Source organism: Vidua macroura, unplaced genomic scaffold (genome assembly GCF_024509145.1).
Source record: "Vidua macroura isolate BioBank_ID:100142 unplaced genomic scaffold, ASM2450914v1 whyUn_scaffold_208, whole genome shotgun sequence".
Taxonomy (NCBI): Eukaryota; Metazoa; Chordata; class Aves; order Passeriformes; family Viduidae; genus Vidua; species Vidua macroura.
The window spans coordinates 15,780-33,138 of record NW_026530584.1 but is presented as its reverse complement, the minus strand read 5'-3'; the positions used below and the strand labels follow the sequence as shown (position 1 = coordinate 33,138).

The window sequence follows — 17,359 nt, the reverse complement described above, 5'->3', positions numbered from 1 at the left end:
CAGGGGTCGTTAATTGGCTGTTAATTGGGCAATCCATGGAGAAGCGTGACACCGAGGTGTGCAATTAATTAATGAGTGGATCGGGGTTAATTGCAGGGCTTGAGGCGCTTTGAGACCCTGGAAACCTCTGGTGGAGATTTGGGACAAAACCAGGGGAGTCTGGGGAAAAAAAGGGTGAGGGGTTGGGGATGGGGGAGTGGCCGTGACCCTGCTGGAGTCCGGGGGGGACCTCCAGCCCCCCGGGGGGTCCCTGCGCCTCCTCTGCCGCGCCTCGGGGTTCACTTTCGGGAATCACGACATGTTCTGGATCCGCCAGAGACCCGGGCAGGGGCTGGAGTGGCTCGCGGGGATCAGCAGTGGTGGTTGGACCGGCTACGCGCCGTCGGTGAAGGGCCGGGCGAGGATCTCCAGGGCCAACGGGCAGAGCTCGGTGACGCTGACCATGAACGGCCTCAAGGACGAGGATTCCGGCTCCTGTTTCTGTGCCAAAGCTGCTGCTTATGGTTGGGGTGCCAATGCTGGTGCTGCTGCTCTTGTCGCCCGAGCCCCCGGGGCGCTGGGTGCCCAAAAGTGCCGGAATTCTCTGATCCCTCCCCCAAATCCCAACCGCCGGCCCCAAATCTCAACTTTGAGCCCGAAATTTCAATTCTTGTCCCCAAATCTCAACTCTTGGCCCCAAATCTCAACTCTTGGTCCCAAAATTTCAATCCTTGTACCCAAATCTCAGCTCTCAAGCCCAAATCTCAATTTTTGGCCCCAAATCTCAACTCTTGTCCCCAAATCTCAACTCTTGGCCCCAGAATTTGAATTCTTGGCCCCAAATCCCAACTCCCAGCCCAAAATCCCAACTCTCGGCCCCAAATCTCAACTCTCGGCCCCAAATCTCAACTCTCGGCCCCAAATCTCAACTCTCGGCCCCAAATCTCAACTCTCGGCCCCAAATCTCAACTCTGGCCCCAAATCCCAACTCTCAGCCCCAAACTTTCAATTCTTGTCCCTGAATCCCAACTCTCAGCCCCAAATCTCAACTCTCCGCCCCAAATCTCAACTCTCAGCCCAAAATCTCAACTCTTGGCCCCAAAATTTCAATTCTTGTCCCGAAAATTCAACTCCCAGCCCCAAATCTCAAATCTCAGTCCCAAATCTCAACTCTCGGCCCCAAAATTTGAATTCTTGGCCCCAAGTCTCAACTCCTGGCCCCAAATCTCAACTCTTGGTTCCAAATCTCAACTCTCGGCCCCAAAATTTCAATTTTTGTCCTCAAATCTCAACTCTTGGCCACAGATCTCAATTCTTGTCCCCAAATCTCAACTCTTGTCTCCAAATCTCAACTCTCAGCCCCAAAATTTCAATTCTTGTCCCTGAATCCCAACTCTCAGCCCCAAATCTCAACTCTTGTCCCCAAATCTCAACTCTCAGCCCCAAATCTCATCTTTTGCCCCCAAACCAGGCCCGGTTTCACCCTGAGCTCGGCCTCGTCCCCCCAATCCCAACCAGCGCCCCCAGACTCGTCCGGTTCGGCCCCAAATTTCCGCTGCCGGCGCCGAGTCACAGCCGTGCCCCAAATCTGCCCCGCGGGCCTCACACCGGGAATTTCGGCCCAAAATTGGAATTCTTGGCCCCTCGCCCGACCCTTGGCCCAAATCTTGAGCGATTCAATAAAATCTGGGGGCCGAGGGCGCTGGGCATGGCCCAGAGGTGACACTGGGGGCAGGGCCAGGCCAGGGCTGGGGCAAAGGGTCAGGAGTGGGGTCAGGGGTTGGGGTTTGGGGGATGATTTTGGGACAGAGCGATGGGGGCGGGGCCAAAAGGACCGCCAATATTTGCACCAGCTCCAAGATACGCAGATTTGGCACAGAAATAGGAGCCGGAATCCTCGTCCTTGAGGCCGTTCATGGTCAGCGTCACCGAGCTCTGCCCGTTGTCCCTGGAGATCGTCGCCCGGCCCTTCACCGACGGCGCGTACCAAGCACTGGCACCGTTGAATTGGATCCCCACGAGCCACTCCAGGCCGTAGCCGGGTCTCTGGCGGATCCAGTACATGGTGAAACCACCAAAATCGAACCCCGAGGCGCGGCAGAGGAGGCGCAGGGACCCCCCGGGGGGCTGGAGGTCCCCCCCGGACTCCAGCAGGGTCACGGCCGCCCGGAGCCCCGCGGGGACGGAGCTCAAGGCCACGGCCGGGATGAGCCGGGGTTGGGTCCTGGAGGGTCTCAGGGGTCGTTAATTGGCTGTTAATTGGGCAATCCATGGAGAAGCGTGACACCGAGGTGTGCAATTAATTAATGAGTGGATCGGGGTTAATTGCAGGGCTTGAGGCGCTTTGAGACACTGGAAACCTCTGGTGGAGATTTGGGACAAAACCAGGGGAGTCTGGGGAAAAAAAGGGTGAGGGGTTGGGGATGGGGGAGCGGCCGTGACCCGGCTGGAGTCCGGGGGGGACCTCCAGCCCCCCGGGGGGTCCCTGCGCCTCCTCTGCGGCGCCTCGGGGTTCGATTTCGGGAGCTACGAAATGTACTGGGTGCGCCAGAGACCCGGGCAGGCGCTGGAGTGGGTCGCAGGGATCAGCAGTGGTGGTTGGACCGGCTACGCGCCGTCGGTGAAGGGCCGGGCGACGATCTCCAGGGACAACGGGCAGAGCTCGGTGACGCTGACCATGAACGGCCTCAAGGACGAGGATTCCGGCTCCTGTTTCTGTGCCAAAGCTGCTGCTGCTGGTTGGGGTGCCAATGCTGGTGCTGCTGCTCTTGTCGCCCGAGCCCCCGGGGCGCTGGGTGCCCAAAAGTGCCGGAATTCTCTGATCCCTCCCCCAAATCCCAACCGCCGGCCCCAAATCTCAACTTTGAGCCCGAAATTTCAATTCTTGTCCCCAAATCTCAACTCTCGGCCACAAATCTCAACTCTTGGTCCCAAAATTTCAATCCTTGTACCCAAATCTCAACTCTCGGCCCCAAATCTCAACTCTGGCCCCAAATCTCAAGTCTCGGCCCCAAAATTTCAATTCTTGTCCCCAAATCCCAACTCCCAGCCCCAAATCTCAACTCTGGCCCCAAATCTCAAGTCTCGGCCCCAAAATTTCAATTCTCAGCCCCAAATCCCAACTCCCAGCCCCAAATCTCAACTCTCGACCCCAAATCTCAACTCTGGCCCCAAATCTCAACTCTTGGCCCCAAATCTCAACTCTTGGTCCCAAAATTTCAATCCTTGTACCCAAATCTCAACTATCGGCCCCAAATCTCAAGTCTCGGCCCCAAAATTTCAATTCTCAGCCCCAAATCTCAACTCTTGGCTCCAAATCCCAACTCCCAGCCCCAAATCTCAACTCTTGGTCCCAAAATTTCAACTCTGAGCCCCAAATCTCAAATCTCGGTCCCAAATCTCAATTCTTGGCCCCAAATCCCAACTCTCAGCCCCAGATCTCAACTCTTGGTCCCAAAATTTCAATTCCTGTCTCCAAATCTCAACTCTCGGCCCCAAATCTCAACTCTCGGCCCCAAATCCCAACTATCGCCCCCAAATCTTAAGTCTCGGCCCCAAATCTCAACTTTGAGCCCGAAATTTCAATTCTTGTCCCCAAATCTCAACTCTTGGCCCCAAATCTCAACTCTTGGTCCCAAAATTTCAATCCTTGTACCCAAATCTCAACTCTCAAGCCCAAATCTCAATTTTTGGCCCCAAATCTCAACTCTTGGCCCCAAAATTTCAATTCTTGTCCCCAAATCCCAACTCCCAGCCCCAAATCTCAACTCTCGACCCCAAATCTCAACTCTTGGTCCCAAAATTTCAGTCCTTGTACCCAAATCTCAACTATCGGCCCCAAATCGCAACTCTCGGCCCCAAAATTTCAATTCTCAGCCCCAAATCTCAACTCTTGGTCCCAAAATTTCAACTCTGAGCCCCAAATCTCAAATCTCGGTCCCAAATCTCAATTCTTGGCCCCAAATCTCAACTCCCAGCCCCAAATCTCAACTCTTGTCCCCAAATCTCAACTCTTGTCCCCAAATCTCAACTCTTCTCCCCAAATCTCAACTCTTGGCCCCAAAATTTCAATTCTTGTCCCGAAAATTCAACTCCCAGCCCCAAATCTCAAATCTCGGCCCCAAATCTCAACTCATGGCCCCAAAATTTGAATTCTTGGCCCCAAATCTCAACTCTGGGCTCCAAATCTCAATTTTGAGCCCCAAATCTCAACTCTTGGCCCCAAAATTTCAATTCTTGTCCCCAAATCTCAAGTCTCAGCCCAAAATCTCAACTCTCGGCCCCAAATCCCAACTCTCAGCGCAAAATCTCAACTCTTGGTCCCAAAATTTCCATTCTTGTCCCGAAAATTCAACTCCCAGCCCCAAATCTCAAATCTCAGCCCCAAAATTTCAATTCTTGGCCCCAAATCTGAACTCTCGGCCCCAAAATTTCAATTCTTGTCCCCAAATCTCAAGTCTCAACCCAAAATCTCAACTCCCAGCCCCAGATCCCGACTCTCAACCCCAAATCTCGAGCGATTCAATAAAATTTTTCCCGGCGCCGTCGTTTATTTAATTCATAATTAATATTTAATATTAAATATTTGATTCATGAATATTTACTATTTAATTCACGATGATTGTTTAAACGTAAAGTTATTTATTTAATAATTTTTATTTGAACGTGGAATTAGCAAATCATTATTAACGTGGTTTATTACAGAAATAATGAATGTAATTAAAAATTATTATGGTGCGGTCGTTACGTATAATAATAATAATAATGATAATTATTGCAGTTATTTATAAATGTAGTAAAAGTTATTATTATTATATTGCTGTTACATTCAATAATAATGATTTATGATGATTAGCACACTTATTTATTAAAATTATAATATATAATATAATATAATATAATATAATATAATATAATATAATATAATATAATATAATATAATATTATAATATAATATAATATAATATAATATAATATAATATAATATAATATAATATAATATATAATATATAATAATAACTAAAATAAATATAAATATAACAGCAATAAATATTTATAATATTATTACTACATTAAAGAATGATAACTTATGATTGTTTTTACACTTATTTATTAAAAATATAATTATAATAAATATAAATATAACAACCATAAATATTTATAATATTATTATTACATTAAAGAATGATAACTTATGATTATTATTACACATTTATTAAAATTATAATTATAATAAACATGACACGAATAAAGAATGATGATATTATTGTTGCCTTCAATAAAATAACTTATTATGATTATCACAGTTATTTACTAAATTATAATGGTAAGAAATATAAATATAACAATAATAAATAATTATAAGATTATTACATTCAATAATAAAAATTTATTATTTTAACACCTATTTATATAATTTATTATAAAAAATATAAATATAACAATAAAATTATTATTTATTATAATAATTATATTATTATTATCATTATTGTTATTACTATTACAATATTATATTAATAATATATATTATTAATAATGATTATAATAACAAAAATAATAAAAATAATTAATAATATCAATAATATCAATAATAATAATAATAATAATAATAATAATAATAATAGTCACAGATAATTATGACCACACTCATTTATTATCGAAACCGATTCTAACCACTCGCAAAAAAAAAAAAAAACCAAAAATTGACTTTTTTCGTGGTTTCAATCCCGTTTTAGCGCTAATTACCACGGCTAATTAACCCTTAATTAGACCCCGGCAGGTGCCGCGTTTAGCGCTAATTACCACCGCTAATTAACCCTTAATGAGGCCCCGGCGGGTGCCGCGTTTAGCGCTAATTACCACCGCTAATTAACCCTTAATGAGGCCCCGGCGGGTGCCGCGTTTAGCGCTAATTACCACCGCTAATTAACCCTTAATGAGGCCCCGGCGGGTGCCGCGTTTAGCGCTAATTACCACCGCTAATTAACCCTTAATGAGGCCCCGGCAGGTGCCGCGTTTAGCGCTAATTACCACGGCTAATTAACCCGTAACTAGCCCCCGGCGGGTGCCGCGTTTAGCGCTAATTACCACCGCTAATTAACCCTTAATGAGGCCCCGGCGGGTGCCGCGTTTAGCGCTAATTACCACCGCTAATTAACCCTTAATTAGCCCCCGGCGGGTGCCGCGTTTAGCGCTAATTACCATGGCTAATTAACCCTTAATTAGCCCCCGGCGGGTGCCGCGTTTAGCGCTAATTACCACCGCTAATTAACCCTTAATTAGCCCCCGGCGGGTGCGGCGTTTAGCGCTAATTACCATGGCTAATTAACCCTTAATTAGCCCCCGGCGGGTGCCGCGTTTAGCGCTAATTACCATGGCTAATTAACCCTTAATGAGGCCCCGGCGGGCGCCGCGTTTAGCGCTAATTACCACGGCTAATTAACCCTTAATTAGCCCCCGGCGGGTGCCGCGTTTAGCGCTAATTACCACGGCTAATTAACCCTTAATTAGCCCCCGGCGGGTGCCGCGAGGGCCCCAGCGCGGAGGCGGGGCCGGATTTGGGGCCAAACGCGCGGATTTTGGGGCTTTTGGGGCTCTCGGGAGGGGAAGGGGCGGAGCGGCCGCGATCGAATTTCACTCGGAGCCTTTGCACAACGCGGTGAATTTAATTTTGATTTAATTTTAATTTATACTTTTTATTTTGAATTAATTTTAATTTATGGTTTTTTTTATTTTGATTTAATTTTAATTTATACTTTTTGATTTTATTTAATTTTAATTTATGTTTTTTATTTTGAATTAATTTTAATTTATGTTTTTTATTTTGATTTAATTTTTTAATTTAGACTTTTTATTTTGATTTAATTTTAATTTATGTTTTTTTTATTTTGATTTAATTTTAATTTATGTTTTTTTATTTTGATTTAATTTTAATGTATATTTTTTATTTTGATTTAATTTTAATTTATGCTTTTTGTTTTGATTTAATTCTAATTTATATTTTTTGTTTTGATTTAATTTTAATTTATATTTTTTATTTTGATTTAATTTTAATTTATGTTTTTTTATTTTGATTTAATTGTAATTTATGTTTTTTTTATTTTGATTTAATTTTAATTTATACTTTTTATTTTGATTTAATTTTAATTTATGTTTTTTATTTTGATTTAATTTTAATTTATATTTTTTATTTTGATTTAATTTTAGTTTATATTTTTTATTCTGATTTAATTTTAATTTATGTTTTTTTATTTTGATTTAATTTTAATTTATGTTTTTTTTTTTATTTTGATTTAAATTTAATTTATACTTTTTATTTTGATTTAATTTTTTAATTTATACTTTTTATTTTGATTTAATTTTAATTTATGTTTTTTTATTTTGAATTAATTTTAATTTATATTTTTTATTTTGAATTAATTTTAATTTATGTTTTTTATTTTGATTTAATTTTAATTTATACTTTTTATTTTGATTTAATTTTTTAATTTATACTTTTTATTTTGATTTAATTTTAATTTATGTTTTTTTATTTTGATTTAATTTTAATTTATGTTTTTTATTTTGAATTAATTTTAATTTATGTTTTTTATTTTGATTTAAATTTAATTTATACTTTTTGTTTTGATTTAATTTTAATTTATACTTTTTATTTTGATTTAATTTTAATTTATGTTTTTTTATTTTGATTTAATTTTAATTTATACTTTTTATTTTGATTTAATTTTTTAATTTATACTTTTTATTTTGATTTAATTTTATGTTTTTTATTTTGATTTAATTTTAATTTATGTTTTTTTTAATTTTGTTTTAATTTTAATTTATGTTTTTTATTTTGATTTAATTTTAATTTATACTTTTTATTTTGATTTAATTTTTTAATTTATACTTTTTATTTTGATTTAATTTTAATTTTTATTTTTTATTTTGATTTAATTTTAATTTATATTTTTTATTTTGATTTAATTTTAATTTATGTTTTTTATTTTGATTTAATTTTAATTTATACTTTTTATTTTGATTTAATTTTAATTTATACTTTTTATTTTGAATTAATTTTAATTTATGTTTTTTATTTTGATTTAATTTTAATTTAGATTTTTTATTTTGATTTAATTTTAATTTATGTTTTTTATTTTTATTTAATTTTAATTTATACTTTTTATTTTGATTTAATTTTAATTTATATTTTTTATTTTGATTTAATTTTTTAATTTATATTTTTTATTTTGATTTAAATTTCATTATATATATAATTTTAATTTTAATTTCAATTTTAATTTTTATTTTGATTCAATTTTTATTTTGATTTATATTTTTTATTTTGATTTAATTTTTTAATTTATGTTTTTTATTTTGATTTAATTTTAATTTTCATTCTATATATAATTTTAATTTTAATTTCAATTTTAATTTTTATTTTGATTTATATTTTTCATATTGATTTAATTTTTTAATTTAGATTTTTTATTTTGATTTAATTTTAATTTTAATATATATTTTTATTTTGATTTAATTTTAATTTTAATTTTAATTTTAATTATATATACAATTTTCATTTTTATTTTATTTTAATTTTAAATTTCAATTTTAATTTTAATTTTAATTTTAGTATAATTTTTATTTTTATTTTTATTTGTACTTTAATTTTTAATTTTAATTTTAATTTATATTTTGAATTTTGATTTAATTTTAATTTCAATTTGATATATAATGTTATTTTTAATTTGTAATTATTAATTTTAAATTTAATTTTATTTCTATTTTCAATTTTGAATTTTGATTTAATTTTAATTATATATTTAATTTTAATTTTCAATTTAATTTTAATTTTATTTTTATTTTGATTTAAATTTTTTTTAATTTTAATTTCATTTTTATATTTTTAATTTTGATTTAATTTTAATTTTAGTTTTATATAAAATTTAGTTTGAAATTGAAATTGAAATTTGAAGTTAATTTTTACTATTATTTTTAATTTTTAATTTTAATTTTAATTTTAATTTTAATTTTAATTTTAATTTTTATGTAATCGAATTGAAATTTTAATTTAATATTTATTTTTATTTTTATTTTTTATTTTTAATTTTATTTTCATTTTTATTTTTCGTTCTGATTTTATTTTAATTTTGCATATAAATTTAATTTTCTGTTATTTTTATTTCAATATGTCTCTTATTTTTAATTTTTTCTAATTTTAACTTTTAATTGTACGGTTTTTAATTTTCATTTTTAATTTTATATTAATCTTATTTTTATTTCACTTTTAATTTTAATTTTAATTGCAATTATTAAATTAATTTTAATTTTTGGTTTTATTTCAATTTTTAGTTTTATTTTCCATTTTTTTTTATTTTTGATTTTAATTTTTTTAATTTTAATTTTATTTCATTTTTTATTTTTATTTTTATTTTCATTTTTATTTTTCATTTTGATTTTAATTTAATTTTATTTTATTTATAATTTCATTTTTCATTTTTACTTTTTAATTTTCATTTTTTCTTATTTTTAACTCCAATTTTTTATTTCCATTTTTAATTTTAACCTTCATTTGATTTTTCGTTTTGATTTAATTTTCATGTTCAATAATCTTAATTTTAATTTTAATTAATATTTTCGTTAAGTAAAATATTACATTTGATTTTATTTATATTTTATTTGGGTTTTTTTTGGGGCCGCTTAAGGCCCCTAATATTAGTTTATTTTAATTTATTTATTATTATTTGAATTTTAATTGCAATTTTAATTTCTAGGGCGGCGCCGGCAGAGTCCAGAGGGTTCGTTTTAATTGATTTTAATTTCATTTTAATTTCATTTTTAATTTCTAAATTTTAAATTTACCTTGTGTCCATTTCAAATTTTTTATTTGCATTTTTGTTTTTATTTTAATATTAACTCTATTTGTAATTTTTAACTTTAATTGCATTTTTAATTTTTAATTTTAAATTTTAATTTTAATTGTGATTTTTATTAAATTAATTTCAGATATTAATTATAAATTATTTTTATTTTTAATTTTAATTTTACTTTGAATGGAAAATTTATTTTTATTTTATTTTATTTAAATTTGATGTTTTAATTCTAATTTTATTTTAATTATATTATTTTAATTTTTATTTGAAATGTTAACTGTTATTTTAGTTTTAATATTACTTTAATTTTATTTATATTCAAAATTTTAATTTTAATCTGAATCTTAATTTAATTATAATTTTATTTTTAATTTTGTTTGTAATTTAAGTTTAAATTTAATTTTATTTTTAAATTTCAATTTTAATTTATTTACTTTTTATTTTTAAACGGTTTTTATTGTTAATTTTAAATTTAATTTTATTGTTAAATTTAGTTTTATTTTACTTTTATTGTTAAATTTAATTTATTTTTATTTTTGCTTTTACTTTCTTTTAATTTTTACTTTTTAATTTTTAAATTTTATTTTAATTTTCATGTTTATTTTTACATCTTATTTTAATTTTTTTTTACTTTTTATTCTTATGCTTCTTTTACTTTAATTTTTATTTTTATATTTTATTCAAATTTTTATATTTTATTCAAATTGCTGATATTGTAATTAACGGAATTAAATAATTGCAATTAATGGAATTAATTGAAATAAATGGAATTAAATCATTGTAGTTAATGGAATTATTTGTAATTAATTTAATTAAATAATTGTAATTAAAGAAATTAAATAATTGTCATTAATTTAATTAAATAATTTTGATTAATGGAATTAAATAATTACAATTAAGGAAATTAATAGAAATAAATGGAATTAAATAATTGTAATTAATATAATTAAACCATTGTAATTAATGGAATTAAATAATTGTGATTAATTAAATCATTGTAATTAATGGAATTAAATAATAAAATTAAACAGTAAAATAAAAGAATTAAATACGCTTATATTTTTATTTTATTTTCTTTTACTTTATTTATTAAAAGTTATTATTTAATTATTATTTCTATAATTTATATTTTATTTTTTAATTTTATTTTTTATTTTATTTCACTTCATTTCATTCCATTTATTTTATTTATATTTAAAATTTAATTTAATTGTATTTTTTATTTTACTTATTTTTATTTATTTTATATTCTGTATTTTATTATTTATTATTTTATATTTATTTTTATATATTTAATTTATTTTTAATTTAACCCTACTTAAAGGCGAATTAAAAAATACATTCACGACAAATTAAAAAGACAAGGAAATTAAAATGATAAAAAATTACAATTAACCAAATGAAGTGTAATTAATTGACACTGACAGATTGCTTTATTTAAATTAGGCGATTTATTAATTAAGGTAATAAAAGGAAATTGAAGGAAGGAAAAGAAACGGAATTAAGAGGAAAAGTTTAATAAATAAAATTAAAAGTTAATAAAGTATAATACATCAAAATAATATTAAAAATAAAATTAAAAGTAAAATTAAATAAAATTAAAATAACAATTAAAATTAAAATTAAAATTAAACATATAAAATTTAAATGTTAAATAAATTAAAATTTTAATTTAAAATATAAAATAAAATAAAATAAAATAAAATAAAATAAAATAAAGTAAAGTAAAATAAAATAAAATAAAATAAAATAAAATAAAATAAAATAAAATAAAATAAAGTAAAAATTAAAATTAAATACAAATAAATAAAATCTAAAGGTTTTTATTTTTAAAATATATAAATTTATATTCATTGAAATTTTATTGAAAAATAAATTTATGGTTTAAAATTTATTTTCATTGCTTTTTATTTTTATTTCTTTTATTTTTAAAGTTAATTAATTTTTTAAAATTGGTTTTTCATTTAGAAAATGTATAAATTTATATTAATTGGAATTAGTATATTGATAGATTTTTATGTTTATATATGTTTTATTTAAAAACATAGAAATTTATATTAAGCGAAATTACTAATAAAAATTTTAAATTTTATTTAATTAAAAATAAATTTCTATTAATTGAAATTAAATTAATTACACGGAATTAACCCCAATTAAATTGCAATTAATTCCAATTAATCAAACGAAACCCGGTGAAATAAAAGCCCCAAAAAATCATCGAAATGGAGATAAAATCCCAAATAAATTAATTATAATTAAAAAATTAATTCAAATCTACCCCGACTCCCCAAGCCCCGCCTCCCCCACAGCAACGGACGCTGATTGGTCGAGGGGAAAGGGCGGGAACCAATCAGCGGCGTGCGCTCCCGCCGCCCGCTCTGCCCGGCAACGCGCTCTGATTGGCTGGGCGGCGCCGCGGGGAACCAATCAGCGCAGTTGGCGGGAAGGGCCGCCCTGAGGGGGGCTAAATCTGCCCGGCGACGGCTTCTGATTGGTCCGGAGGCGCCACGGGGAACCAATCAGGGGCAGAGACCCACGAGGCACCGCCCCAAATTCCCTGAGGGCGCCCCCAAATCGGCCCCAAAAACCCCGAAATCGCCCCCAAAATCCCCTCGGGGACCCCAAAAAATCCCTTCGGAGACCCCAAAATCCCCTCAGGGACCCCCAAAATCCTCTCGGAGACCCCAAAATCCCCTCATGGACCCCAAAATCCCCTCGGGGACCCCAAAATCCCCTCAGAGACCCCCAAAAAAATCCCCCAAAACCCCGAAATCGCCCCAAAATCCCCTCGGGGACCCCAAAATCCCCTCATGGACCCCAAAAATCCCCTCGGGGACCCCAAAATCCCCTCATGGACCCCAAAATCCCCTCGGGACCCCAAAATCCCTCAGGGACCCCAAAATCCCCTCGGGGACCCCAAAATCCCTTCGGAGACCCCAAAATCTCCTCATGGACCCCAAATCCCCTCGGGGATCCCAAAATCCCCTCAGAGACCCCCAAAAAATCCCCCAAATCCACTCGGAGTCCCCAAAATCCCCTCGGGGACCCCAAAAAAATCCCCAAAATCCCCTCGGGGACCCCAAAATCCCCTCAGAGACCCCAAATCCCTCGGGGACCCCCAAAATCCCTTCGGAGACCCCAAAATCCCCTCGGGGACCCCAAAATCCCCTCGGGGACCCCAAAATCCCTTCGGAGACCCCAAAATCCCCTCAGGGACCCCAAAATCCCCTCAGAGACCCCCAAAAAAATCCCCAAAACCCCGAAATCGCCCCAAAATCCCCTCGGGGACCCCAAAATCCCCTCGGGGACCCCCAAAATCCCTTCGGAGACCCCAAAATCCCTCAGGGACCCCAAAATCCCCTCAGAGACCCCAAAAAAATCCCCCAAAACCCCGAAATCGCCCCAAAATCCCCTCGGGGACCCCAAAATCCCTCAGAGACCCCCAAAAAATCCCCAAAATCCACTCGGAGTCCCCAAAATCCCCTCAGGGACCCCCAAAATCCTCTCGGAGACCCCAAAATCCCCTCAGGGACCCCAAAAAATCCCCAAAATCCCCTCGGGAACCCCAAAATCCCCTCAGGGACCCCCCAAAAAATCTCCTCAGGGACCCCAAAAAATCCCAAAATTCCCGTCCAGGGTCCCCAAAAATCAACTCAGAGGACCCCAAAATCGCCAAATCCTTCAGAGACCCTCCAAAAATCCTCCCAAAAATCTCAAAAAATCCCCCAAAGTCCCCCAAAATCTCCAAAAATCCCCCAAAATCTCCCGAGACCCCCCAAAATCCCCCCCCAAATCCCCAAATCCCCCAAAATCCTCCTGGGACCCCCCCAAAAATCCCCAAATCCCCCAAAATCCCTCCAAAACCCCCAAATCTCCCCAAAAAATCCCCCCAAAAATCCCCAAAATCCCCACAAAAATCCCCAAATCCCCCCTAAAAATCCCCAAATCCCGCGGGAAGCCCCAAAAATCCCAGAATCCCCAAAATCCCCCCAAAAATCCCCCCAAAATGCCCCCCAAAAAACCCAAATCCACCCCAAATCCCCCGGGACCCTCCCAAAATCCCAAATTCCCCAAATTCCCCCAAAATCCCTCCCAAAAACCCCAAATTCCCCTAAAAATGCCCAAAATCCCCCCCCAAAATCCCCAAATCCCGCGGAATCCCCAAAAATCCCCCCAAAAATCCCCCCAATACCCCAAATCCACCCCAAATCCCCCAAAAAATCCCCAAATCCCCCAAAATCCCCCCAAAAAACCCCAAAATCCCCCCAAAATCCCCAATCCCCCAAAATCCCCCAAAATCCCCCCAAAATCCCCAAATCCCCCGGGACCCCCCAAAAATCCCCAAATCCCCCCCAACCCCCCCCCAAAAAAATCCCCAAATCCCCCAAAATCCCCCAAAATTCCCCAAAATCCCCAAATCCCCGCCCACAAAAATCCCCAAAATCCCCAAATCCCGCGGGAAGCCCCCAAAAAAATCCCCAAATCCCCCAAAATCCCCCCAAAATCCCCAAAATCCCCAAAATTCCCCTTTCCCCCCCAAAATTTCCTTTTTTCCCCCCAAAAAATCCCAAAAAATCCCAAATTCCCCCCAAATCCCCCCAGCCGCCCCTCCCCCGGCGGTGACGTCACCGCTGTCGCGACAGGCGCCCCCTCCCCCCCCGTGACGTCATTTCCCGACATCCCCCCCCCCCCCGGCCATGGCCGAGCCCGGAGGTGCGGAAAGGACCCGAAATCGGCGGAATTCGCCCCAAAAATCCGGCGGGAATTGGGAATTCTGGGGGGGAAAAAGGGAATTTTGGGAAAAAAGGGGAAATTTGGGAAAAAACGGGAATTTTTTTGGGGGAGAAACGGGGGTTTTGGGGGAAAAAACGCGATTTTTTTGAGGGGAAAAAAAGGAAATTTTGGGGGGAAAAAAAGCGATTTTTAGGGGGGCAAAAAGGAATTTTGGGGGGAAAATGAGGATTTTGGGAAAAAACGGGAATTTTTTGGGGGGAAATAAGGGGTTTTGAGGGGGAAGAATGCGATTTTTGGGGGGAAAAATGGGGATTTTGGGAAAAACCGGGAATTTCCGGGGGTAAAAAACCGGATTTTTGGGGTGAAAAATGGGGATTTCGGGGGGAGTAAAGGGATTTTTTTTTTTGGGGAAAAAAGGGAATTTTGGGTTAAAAACCTGGGATTTTTTGGGGGAAAAATGCGATTTTTGGGGGGGGGGATGGATTTTGGGGGGAAAAAACGGAATTTTGGGAAAAAAGGGGAATTAGGATGGGGGGAAATGGGGATTTTTTGGGGGGGAAGGGTTTTTTTGGGGGGAAAAAATGTGATTTTTTTAGGGGAAAATCTTGGGATTTTTGGGGGGAAAATGAGGATTTTGGGAAAAAAACGGGAATTTTCAGGGGTGAAAAAATGGGGATTTTGGGGAAAAAAAGAAGGGGATTTTGGGGGGAAAAAAAGGATTTTTTTTGGGAAAATGGGGATTTTTGGGGGGGGAAATGGGGATTTTGGGGAAAAAATGAGAATTTTTGGGGGGGAAGGGTTTTTGGGGAAAAATCCTGGGGATTTTGGGGAAAAAAAAGGGGGATTTTGGGGGGAAAAAGGGAATTTGGGGGTGGAAAAAAACAGAAATTTGGGGGGGATAAAAGGGATTTTTGGGGAAATTGGGGATTTTGGGGGGAAAAAAGGGATTTTTTGAGAAAAAGCTCAAATTTTTGGGGGGAAAAATGGGGATTTTGGGGGAAAAAAGTGAATTTTTTTGGGGGGGGGAAGAGGGGATTTTTGGGGAGAAAAATCTGGGATTTTGGTTGGGGGAAAGAGGGATTTTGGGTTAAAAACCTGGGATTTTATGGGGGGAGGGGAATGGGATTTTGGGGGGAAAAAAGGGAATTTTGGGGGAAAACCCCGGAATTTTGGGGGAATAAAAGGGGATTTTTGGGGGAAAAAAGGGGGATTTGGGGGAAAAAAGGGAATTTTTTGGGGTGAAAATTTTGAATTTTGGGGTGAATAAAGGGGATTTTGTGAGAAAAAAAGGGGATTTTGGGGGAAAAAAAAGGGATTTTGGGGAAAAGGGGATTTTGGGGAGGAAACGCGGAATTTAGGGGGAAGAACCTGGGATTTTGGGGGGGGTGGGATTTTGGGGAAAAAAACAGGAATTTTGGGGGGAAATGGGGATTTTTGGGGGAAAAAGGGGGATTTTAAGGGGAAAACTGGAATTTTGGGGGGGGAAAAAGGGGATTTTGAGGTGGGAAATTGGTGTTTTGGGTGGAAAAAAGTGGATTTGGGGAAAAAATGGGGATTTGGGGATGATTAATGACAATTTTGGGGTGAACAATGAGGATTTTGGACAAACAATGTCAATTTTGGGGTGAAAAAACGACAAATTCGGACAAACAATGACAATTTTGGGGTGAAAAATGTCCGATTTGGACAAACAGTGACAATTTTGAGGCAAACAATGTCAATTTTGGGGTGAAAAACGACAACTTTGGACAAACAATGACAATTTTGGGTGAATAGTGACAATTTTGGGATGAAAAACGACAACTTCTGACAAACTCTGGCAATTTTGAGGCAAACAATGTCAATTTTGGGGTGAAAACAATTTTGGGGTGAAAAATGTCCGATTTGGACAAACAGTGACAATTTTGAGGCAAACAATGACAATTTTGGGGTGAAAAACGACAAATTCGGACAAACAATGACAATTTTGGGTGAATAGTGACAATTTTGGGGTGAAAAACGACAACTTCTGACAAACGATGGCAATTTTGGGGTGAAAAACAACAATTTTGGGGTGAAAAATGTCCGATTTGGACAAGCAATGGCAATTTTGGGTGAATAGTGACAATTGTGGGGTGAAAAACGACGACTTTGGACAAACAACGACAATTTTGGGTGAATAGTGACAATTTTGGGGTGAAAAACGACGACTTCGAGGCGAACGGCGCCAGCCTCGTGTCTCGCCGCGGCCATTTTGACACGAGGCCAACCCCGCGCCGACCTGGCCGATTTCGGGCCGGAAGCCGCCGGTTTTGGCTCTCCGCCCCCGTTAACTTTCCTCTCTCTCTGTCTCTCCCCTCCCCCAGCCCCCGCCGCCCCCTCCCCGCCCTCCCCTCCCCCGCCGGAGCTGCGGCTGATCCTGGAGGAGCTGCGGCAGCTGCGGCAGCGCCAGCTGCTCCAGATGCAGCTGACGCAGGACATCTGCCGCCAGCTGCTCCTGCTGGGGGCGCTGGAGCCCCCCCAGAAGGCCCCGCCGGGCCCCCGCCTGCTGCTGCTGCCGCCCCTGCCCAAAGCGCCGCGCCCCGGCCTGGCCGCTGCCCTGGCGTCCACGCTGGGCTCCGTCTCGTCCTTGGCGTCGGGCGCTGCGGCGTCGTTGGGGTCAACGGGGTCAATGTTGGGCCCAACGTTGGGTTCTGCGTCATCATTGGGGTCAACGGGGTCAACGTTGGGCCCAACGTTGGGTTCTGCGTCATCATTGGGGTCAACGTTGGGTTCTGCGTCATCGTTGGGGTCAACGTTGGGTTCTTCGGCATCGT

At 36.9% G+C, this 17,359-nt stretch overlaps 1 pseudogene and 2 gene segments (V, D, J or C); 2 read left to right on the top strand and 1 right to left on the bottom strand.

Annotated features, from left to right (window-relative positions):
- The first annotated feature begins 35 nt into the window (after window positions 1-35).
- LOC128802870 (Ig heavy chain V region 914-like) lies at window positions 36-587 on the top strand (annotated as a pseudogene).
- A 1,165-nt stretch (window positions 588-1,752) lies between these two features.
- LOC128802869 (Ig heavy chain V region 6.96-like) lies at window positions 1,753-2,196 on the bottom strand (the record flags this gene model as incomplete). The annotated part of the segment is given in 1 exon segment: window positions 1,753-2,196. A coding segment is annotated over 1 exon segment (444 nt), but the record flags the coding sequence as incomplete, so codon positions are not given.
- Window positions 2,197-2,249: 53 nt separating this feature from the next.
- On the top strand, window positions 2,250-4,827 carry LOC128802868 (Ig heavy chain V region 914-like). The segment is given in 3 exon segments: window positions 2,250-2,259; window positions 2,412-2,684; window positions 4,760-4,827. Coding segments are annotated over 3 exon segments (351 nt in total).
- Window positions 4,828-17,359: the final 12,532 nt, after the last annotated feature.